Source organism: Lissotriton vulgaris, chromosome 7 (genome assembly GCF_964263255.1).
Source record: "Lissotriton vulgaris chromosome 7, aLisVul1.2, whole genome shotgun sequence".
In the NCBI taxonomy this organism is placed as follows: Eukaryota; Metazoa; Chordata; class Amphibia; order Caudata; family Salamandridae; genus Lissotriton; species Lissotriton vulgaris.
Window position 1 is genome coordinate 930387438 of NC_141695.1, and position 10061 is coordinate 930397498.

Sequence of the window (10061 nt, forward strand, 5' to 3'; positions counted from 1 at the left end):
GCAATCTGGGCTCACTATTTACTCGTACGCCGATGATACCCAGGTTATCTACTCCCTTTCCTCTGACTCTCACTCCCCCTCCTCTTCCCTCTGTACAGGACTGAGCAACATCGCAGCCTGGATGTTGGACAATAAACTGCAACTAAACGGGGGAAAAACAGAGGTTCTTCTGTTCGGTCACAACACCACCTTATGGGGACCTCGGCAATGGCCTGTTCAAATGGGCCCTTTACCTACCCCATCCAAAACAGCTCGCAACCTCGGTGTCATTTTTGACGATCAACTATCTATGAAGAACCATGTGGTCAAAACTTCATCCACTTGCATCACTATCATCAAATGGTTGCGAAAAATCATTTGGATGCTTCCATTGGACACTCAGAAAACTGTGGTCCAGGCCCTTATCACCTCGAGACTGGACTACGGGAACATCCTTCTTCTGGGAGCCAGTAAAGAGGTGACGCGTAAATTACAGACAGTCCAGAACATGGCTGTGCGACTCCTCTGCAAATTACCTAACATTTCCTCAACCTCCAATGCCCTTCGCTCCCTGCACTGGCTCCGAATTGAAAATCGGACAAAATTTAAGGCCCTTTGCATCATTCACAGAATAAATTCTGGTCTAGCTCCACCTTATCTCAACCCCTTGGCACAACTATACCATCCCCCTCGCAATTTACGATCTTCTAACCAACACTTACTTTCAGTTCCTAGAATTAAAAAAGCCAGAATGGGTGGCCGATCTTTTGCCTGGCTGGCCCCCTCACTCTGGAACTCTCTCCCCCATCAGACACGAACTGAATCCAACTACCTTAGGTTCCGCAGACAGGTAAAAACCTGGCTATTCAACATCTAATAGTTCTCTTCTGACTTTCCCCCCTCACCTTTTGGTTTTAGCGCCGGGAAACCTACGGGTAGCTGAGCGCTTTAGAAACTTAATTATAATAATAATAATAATAATAAATGCAACCAACACAGGTTAGCCACTGCTTTAGGAGGAAAACTGCTTTACAGTTAATGCTAAACATTTGTATCTACAGCCACACATGCCATCAAGCAGAAAATGTTACTTACCCAGTACGGATCTCACCCTCCTCCCCGGAAACCTATGTTGGTTGCAGTTATCAACATTATACATTACATTATTTTTGCATTGTCATCTCACTAGAATCCATCATCCTTTACTAGGATACATCATCCTTTAGACTCTATCCTCACTCGCCAAGCGGAAAATAATGTAACAATGGAGTCAAGGAGCATGCACATTGCAAGCAAGAGGAGGAGTCCCTACACCTTCTAGCTCCAAAGACTTCTACCAAGAAAAACAACTTGCACTCTTCCGAGCCCAATACTAGATGACAGACTAATGCTAAGCAGGTGAATTTACAGCACTACTTGACACAAACAGATGCTTACTGGGTAAGTAACATTTTCCTTCAGGTGGATACTCTAACCATAGATTCCTCGCTGCCCTCCCACCTCCCCTTTCTGTGGAGTGGTCTCCTTAGGTCATTTAAAAAGGTCACAAATTAGAGATCTGTACACTTGTACCTCTGAATGGTTTTTCGTGCCTCTCGTCTGAGGGCGCAGAAAGAGTCAAGCTAGAAACTTTGGATTGCGCGCAGGGGTGGCGCTTATATGCGGCTCTGCTCTGTCACTTCCTGGTAAAAATAATGCAGGCATGGAGCCGAATTATGCCACTTAGTGGCACATGGGAGCACTGTTTTTAAAATGTCTGGATCACTCTGGTGGCTGGGGAATATTCTAAAGTTGAGGAATCTGCTTTATATAAAGTATCCACCATAGAGAGCGCTACTGAAGGTAAATAACTTGTTCATCTGGCCTAGTCTTGATTGCAAGCCTCAACATTGTTTATGTTTATGTTTATGGGATTTGTAAAGCGCATGACTACCCTTGGGTATCTCAGCGCTGGAAGACAGAGGTGAGGGCTGTCAACACTTAGTCCAACAGGAAAAGCCATGTCTTGAACCTTTTTTTAAAGGAAAATTTGTTTTCAATGAGTCGAATCTCTTGATCTAGGCTGTTCCGAGCATGGGAACCAGATATGTGAAAGATCTTCCACCCCATCTGGCTCTTTTAATTGTGACCGCTTTCATTAGAAATTTTGAACTAGATCTAAGGTGCCGGTGGGGTGAATAGTGAGTGATCAACTTTTGGATGAGAGCATGGCCTCTCCCATACATGGCCCTGTGGGCAAGACTCAAAGACTTGAATTTAATTCTGGCTTGGATCGGGAGCCAATGCAATTCCCGCAGTCCTTGCTTGGCTGATTGGTGTCTGGGTATGCTCAGCAACATTCGAGCAGCGGCGTTCTGAACAATTTGCAGTCTTTTTATGACATATTTGTGCGATCCCAAAAAGAGGGATTTGCCGTAGTCCAGTCTCGATATAATCAGGGCCTGGACTATGGTTCTCCTTGCATCCTCTGGGAACAAGGATATGATTTTTCTAATCAGACGTAACATCCCAAAACAAATCCCGGACAGTTTATTAGCCTGAATCTCCATGGTTAAGTTCTGGTCAAGCCACATGCCTAGATCTTTGATGGCTGCTCTGGGGGGAGGGGATGGCCCCCAGTTTGCTGGCCAGAAAATTTCCAATCGGGGATTAATTTTTTTTACCCAGAATCATCAGTTCTGTTTTATCTCCGTTTAACTTGAGCCTGCAGTTCGACATCCATGATCCAATTTTTTCAAGGCAAGGGACAAGTCGCCGGTGGTCTGAGATAAGAGAACCTGAGATTGAAAACACTAGTTTGTGTCATCAGCATATGACACGATGGAGATGCTGAACTCCTGTATTAACGGAGCCAGAGGACTGAGGTAAATCTTAAATAACGTTGGACTCAGGGAGGATCCCTGTGGGACTCCCCATGGTGCTGAAAGAGGGTCTGACTGAAATCCGGTCTCCATACATTGGAAGTACCTGTCGCTCAGAAATGATGACATCCATTTCTTTGCAGTTCCTCCTATTCCAGCGTTTTCCAGCCTCTGGTTCAGCACTGAGTGGTCTACTGTATCAAAAGCGGTGCTCAAGTCTAAGAGTACCACAGCTGCAGTTCTTCCTTGATCCAGAATAGACTTGAGTTTTTCAGTGACCACCAGCAGGGCTGATTCATTGCTATGTTTAGGTCTGAACCCCATCTGGGTCTGATGAATGACACAAATTTTTTTAAGAAAGGTAGAGATTGCAGTATTCACATGCTTATTATTGGTAGTAGCGATATTGGGCGATAGTTTGATAGGTCGGCAGGGTCCAGATCTGTTTTTTTCAGCAAAGGCTTAATGATTCCAGTCTCTTGGAACTTTACCTTTTTCATAGGAAAGATAAATTAAATTACATAGTTGAGTAAGCATTAATCTTCCTCCCTGTGCAAGAATGTGCGGTGAGGCTGGGTCCTGTGGGGAGCCTGACTTAATTTCCTGTAGTAAAGAAGATATAGGATCTGTATTTACCGGCGGAAAAGACATAAGAGCAGGACTAGTCGAATGATCTGGTTCCCTTTGTTCTCTTTGTGATTCAGCATGGGTGTTTAGCGGTGCTCCTGGTGTCATGGGGTTGAGGGGAAGAGAGTTATAAATATTTTCCACTTTACTTTTAAAGAAAGTGGCCAATCCATTACACCTTTCTTTTGAATATTGTGGGCTGATTGCTCCCTGTTTTACAGTGGTGAGTCCTTTAACAATTTTAAAAAGCTCCTTAGAAGTGCTGGAAACCTTTGCTATTTTTTCCTCAAAGAGCTGTATCGCTAGTTTGTAAGATCTTTTTAATTCAGGGTCATATGACTTCCTCCAGTCTTGTTCCAATTTTTTGCAATTTTATTTTGAGCGACCAGCATAGGTCAGAACCAAGAGGATCTATTCGAGTTTTTGTTAGATAGGGGGCCTGGCGTCTTAAAATTCCTATCAATGGAGCTGTTTACCCATGTCCGCCAGTTACCATAAGCCTCTTCTGGATCTTTAGCGTCTGGAGGCGTAGAGGACTCCAGATCACTGATCCATGCTTCCGGAACAATCCTGGGCCATTTTCTTCCTACTATTGTGTGTTCTTTCTTTTGTTCCCCTCTCAAGAGTTTTAGGAGATGCAGTGGGATCAGGGCATGGTCAGTCCATGGCATCCATGTAGGATTCTCCAAGTAGTTTGTATGAAGATCAGCCACATTTGTGGTGCCAGGTCCAATGAATTACTTTCTTCAAAACAGTATCTGAGCAATATGTATACCTGTGCATAATGGCAATTCAGGCTCAACTTCCGTAAATGGTTTAATGCCACTCCCAGTCTGCTATAGCCCTCACTAAGCTTCTGAAAGTCCATGCAGACCTGCCCATCATGCTCATACAGTTTTGCCACCAATAACTCCTGTAGTTTTCATTTTTTATTTTTTATTTGCTTTTGCTTTTATGTAAGCTCTTCAATGAAACAACTAGATAAGGTTATGAGAGAACTCATTTGGAGATTGTTTGCAGTGGGGGACCTGACCTTAACTATTATACCTCATTGCAGTAGTTAGTAAAGTTATAAATGTGGTGTATTCTGTTACATAGAGTTTGATGTCAGTCCTGCTCACGAGCAGTTAGGTGTGTTGTATGTGCTAAACTAGCATCTCACGTCTTCCTCAGCCCACAATACCAGCCTTGCCAGTTAGTACATACCAAATGGTGACTGCCAAAAATTAATAAGAACCCAGCGGAGGTGATTATAACAATTATGCCTCCAAACATGCCCTTCAAAGGTTGATGGCTGACAGTGGCATAAGGTGCTATTTAAGCACATGTGTTTGAGGTTATAGTGTTTCTTCCCCAATGACTCTCTATGTGTCATCTAACTCAAATATTGTCAGCTGCCATCTGGTCCAGTATTGGAGTCTGCATTGGGAGCACTCTGCAGTGAGGCAAAATGCCGGTGGTTGACTTATTAGACCTGTTACATTTCTAAGACAGCATGGACTATTGCCATATTACGTTAATTTACATTTCAGTAGCAATTGAGTAAGTAGCCAATTTCTGGTCCCTTGGCTTGTTTATTCTATTGTCTGTGTTCAACGTCTAGATATCACTTTTAGACAGTGTGCAAGGGAGGTTTGGTGGGAAGCAAAGTCGATGTTTGGGGTTGAAAAGAAAGCAAAGAAAGAGTAAACCAGAATTCCTGCACTTAGAGACTCATTACCTTTCTTATTCTATTCCCTATCCCTGCTCATCTTCCTAATGTTCACCTCTTCTTATCTGTGTTGCCCACCTGTTTCCTCTCTCCTTCTGCTACCCTCCCTCCTCGTGTCCTCTCCCTCTTTTTCTTGCTCATCCTACAATTCTCCAGCGACGACTGCATGCGCGAAGGACACTGTCCATGTTTTTTGTGAGTATTGACCTGGCGACGTGCATGGTGTATTCATTTTTTGCATGCTGGTGCAATGGGCTCTGTCATCTTTCGTTTAAATAGCAGTAGTGCCGTGTGGATCCTTTCTGGATGAATCAGAACCGCTGCACGTCAATATCCAATGCCTGATTAACTTTGTAGTGTGTACCCAGTCTGAAACTCACGTTAATCTTCATTCCTTCCCTCAGCACCAGTGCAATTCATAGTTCCATTTCGTTTTTATTTCCCTTGTTACGCTGGAGAGGGATTTTACAGGGATGGGGTGATATTTTGTCAAAACAGGCAATTTCACAATGGGTCGATGCCTCTGGAATGCCAAAAACTAGGAGACAGGCAGTCAGTCATGTAAAACAGAGGAGATAACTGACCTGTTAGAACTCCTGCCTGTTGTACTATCTCATTGTCCTTTCCACCACTGCTTTGGCATATTATAACTTTAAACCATCACCCTTAAACTGTGTTGTTTTTCATCTCTTACACTCTTGTTTAAAGCTGTGACAAGTTCATTATTCCCAGCGCAGAGCAGAAAATAACCCCTGTTCTGAAGGGCTTTGCTTTTGGAGTTCTGTAGATGTAGCAACCCTTTCACCAAATAAATAACTATAGTGTATCACAGGATGTATTGCTAGCTGTAGGTGGTGTGGGCCACTCTCCGGCGGGTGCCATTGTTTATCTAGGATTCACAGCTATTGGTATTGTAGAAATCACATTTCACTCTAGGAGAAAGCTGAACATCATAAATTAGGCATACAATTGAGGATACACAACACAGCTGTTAAGCATGTTCTAGGTACTGTACGAGAAGCAGAAACATAAATCGCTTAAGACAAACTTTAATTAACTTACCACCATCTAGTGCATGGCTAGTACTTCAGTTGTAGTCAGGCATGACTGGGATAGTGCAGACATGCTTATTCAGGGGAAAGGCAATCAAGACGATGAGAAGGACCTGGTAGTCCAAGCCCAGCCCATGGTCTCATCGCAGTAGGTTATGCCACTCAACCAACTGTTGCTAGCCTCTCTAACATTAAAACTACCACTTCCAACCACCTAGCCACCGCCATATGAGATCAAATGGAAAAAAATAACCAGGGAGTAATAGAAACAAAGCCTAAACAAACAATAGTAGGGGTTCTGTGATCACCATGTTTTACATAAAATACAAGAAAATTAGCTGAGATTTTCTAGGGCCTTTCACCCACTGGCAAATTACCATCGAGTACTAGCCTTTTCTTATAAGTAGGTAGAGTGGTAGCTGTAGCCTAGCTGTTTCTAGGGGAGCCAGGGATTGTCAAAATGTCACTGCGTATCTTGGCAAAAATCCTTGCACTGGCCCTGACTGCGATAATATGAACCTTAAAGAATGCTTGTCAATGTATTCCCTTTGATGAACTATAGTCAAAAAAACATGAAGAGCCCGTCTGTCAGTAATAGACTAAATGACCACTTCTGCGATGGAAAACAGATGTATTATTTTAATAACCCTCACCCACCTGGGTTTCTCCTGGGTGGCATGCTTCATCATCTGGTTCTTCCTGGCCACCGGGGTGAGGGTTAGTAAATGAAAACATTCTGTTTTCCATCGCAGAAGTGGTCATTTTGTCTATTACTGACGGACAGGCTCTTCATGTTATATTTACCATAATCAGGAGCACGAGCCCTTCTGCTTTTTCCTCTACCTCCTCTCCAGTTGATGTTTTCATGTGAAGAACTATAGCCACCATATCTGAAAAAAGAAGAATTCTTTTTTTTCCTTACTACACATATTACATTTGCTACTTTTCTGGTCATATATCTCCCTAAAAGATCTAAGTAAGAGCTTAGAAGAATATCAAAAAATATCATCTAAGCTTCCCTTAAAGACAAAAGAGGTAGCATGCTCTGAATTTTCAGGCAACCTTCTCCATAGAGGACATGTGTTTCAAAAAAATAAAATGCTCCTTCTCTCTTCTGGTATTGGTGGCTGCTATTGGCTTCCTTCTGTTCTCTTCCCAAATCATTTTGTGTTAATTTATATCCTCATATGGGGTGTATAAATCTCTTGACTGCTACAGAACTGTTAACACCATACAGTGACTAATTGCCAACTACCATTGAGTAACCAGTAGCCTGTTTACACTTTGTACAAAATAGCCTGCCTTAAGCACATCTTTAACTCAGATGTTCTCAAAAAAGCAGGAACTTCTAAGTCTTGACAGTTTTCTATGGAGATGTGTGGTTACATATACATGGCACCATTCCAGCTTTTTTTTAGATCATTCACATACAGTACCCTTTAAGTTAATGTTTGCTTTGGTGACGGTCCCCTTCATCGCTCCCATTATCTCATACATAGTGCTAACATTCATTTGTCCACGCTTCCATGCATGTGGCCCATCACTTTAACCATCATTGCCCTAATCCGATGGAATCCCCTGCTTGGGGAGGGTGAGGGGGGATTTGGCATGTTCTTTCTTTACTTGTACAATGCCTGACAGAAACATTTTTTTCTCAGCCCATGAAGGTGCAGCATGACTCGTTGGAAGAGCAGAAGGACCAGGAACTTGATGACCCAGTTTATGAGGAGGTGGACCACTTAAAACATCTGATTATACCTGGGATGGACAGTGGGTACCTTACAGATCCAGCCTGGGTACCCCCAGTTGATCGGACGCGGAAGCCCATGAAGTGTCAAGATCACGCGACAAAGGGAACACCTGCAGGGCCCGTGCTTGTGAAGTCCAGATCCCTTGAGGCTGGTCCTACCGCTGAGTCCACAAAGTCACTATCACTCGACCGGAGCCACTGCTTGGACCCTTTACGGTCTTCTCCAAGGGAGACGGCAGATGGACTCCGTCCTCAAAAAGCTGTCTCCCTGGAGAGAAACACAGATCCTAGCCGAATGCAAACTGCTCCTCTCAGAGGAACAACAACCAAAGGGGCCCTGGACCTGCGAACAATGCCCCCACTTTTCTTTGAGCCCCCACCCTCAACAGACCCTTTGAAGAGTGCGATGCGGAAAAAGAGTTCACAGTTGCAGTCCCCAATGAATGAAAAACTAATTCAGGAACTGAACTCAGTTATGCTGAAGAAAAGTGACCCCAGTGCAGAGAACGCGCAACAGGTTACGTGACAGTTCCCACCCTAGCTTGCTAAAGAGCCACTAGTAAAGAATAGTTTTTTTTTTTTTTTTTTGCATTATCACTTCTAATTTCTGGGATGCAACTTTGCCTTGAACTGTCTGGAAACCCATGGCGTTTATTTTTCCTCACCAACCTGTCCTTTCACCACCTTGACGCTTTCCCATCATACGTATTCACTGATCATCATGAGGATGGTTTAAACGATAGAAATGAGTTGTAGAAGACACTTCTTCAGGAGGGAATTAAGGTGATACAAACAAACTAGGCTCAAGCCTACTACTCTGCCTAGGACACTCTGATGTACGTTAGTCTTCCATGGACGTATTAACAGCTGTAATTTCTTTCCTCACTCCAGTATACTCGAATGCAAAGTTCACAGAGCCATATGTTCACACACTGGAAAGCGAACTGTGGCCCCATGTTGTTCCTTTATAAGGATGAATGCACTTACAACCAGGGGGTTTGGTTGTCACTCAAATGGGAAAGCTGTCCTTCTGAACTGTCTGCTACACTGTGATGTCATTTTATATATCATAAATAAGCACTGTTACCAAAGCGAAATAGGACATACTTCTTGTGGATTGTACTTGCCATTTTCAGGTGTTTCACTCCATGCTTCTGCCCTTCGTCTTTCTCACCATTTTCCATTCTTCACTTTCTTTTTCTTTTGCCCATCCTGCACTTATGAACACATTTTCTACTTTTTTCTAAATCTTGCTTCGAATACTCCTTCCTTTCACTCACATTGTATGTATCTGTGTGTGTGTGTGTGTATAAGTAAATGTAAATGTAAATGTACATGTATTTATATAGCGCAAATCACTGACCGAGGTCGGTATCTAAGCGCTTGCTTAGGGAACCCGTCCTGGTATTCCCCTGTGAGATAACCCCGGCAGGGTATCCACAAGGTAAAAGCCAGGCATCCCGCCGCGAGGGGCCGTTGTGGAGATTAAGCAAGCTATTGCCCAGAGTCGCAGAGTGTGAACCCGTGAGTCGAGAAGGCACCGGAGCGAGAATTATCGAGTCCGTGGAATTTTTTAGCCCAAGACCCGCCGAGGCGGGCCATTGAACCCTGGTCCAGGGCCGATCTCAGCTTCCGGGTCTGCCGCCTCTAACCCCTGAGCCACACTTCTCATGTGTGTGTGTGTGTGTATATATATATATATATATATATATATTCTATTTTGAAATGCCTCAAATAACTCAATTTCTAATTCTCTGCATCAGTCACCCCACTCCCACAATCTCACATTCTGCCTTGTCTCATCATCTACCTTTCACATCCTCAAACACACTCACTGCATTTTCCATGCTTCACTTAATACTTTTCCTACCCTCTAGATACCATACTTTTAAATCCATAGCTCAAGGCCTTTTTTACAAACAACTTTCTCTTCAATCTCCCCTTACTTGTCTCACTCTACCTCACCCACATTTATCTGCTGTATGTCACTCTCAATACTACCTCCCTAGTTGTCTCGCTCGGACCGTTTCCTCCTCTCTACATCTCACTGTTCACTCCCCCTGCCCCCTTCGTTTCACTCA

At 43.6% G+C, this 10061-nt stretch overlaps 1 protein-coding gene across 3 annotated transcripts in view; it reads left to right on the forward strand.

Annotated features, from left to right (window-relative positions):
• Positions 1-9077, forward strand: part of ARAP3 (ArfGAP with RhoGAP domain, ankyrin repeat and PH domain 3) — a 541910-nt gene extending 532833 nt beyond the window's left edge. The window contains exons 33-34 of one of the 3 annotated variants that reach the window (XM_086931355.1): positions 5335-5373; positions 7889-9077. In XM_086931355.1, coding sequence (XP_086787481.1) covers positions 5335-5373; positions 7889-8506 — 657 coding nt within the window. In that variant the 3' untranslated portion in view covers positions 8507-9077. The remainder of the gene's footprint in view (positions 1-5334; positions 5374-7888) is intronic. The other 2 variants (XM_086931356.1, XM_086931357.1) reach the window with 2 other exon arrangements.
• The last annotated feature ends 984 nt before the right edge of the window (positions 9078-10061 follow it).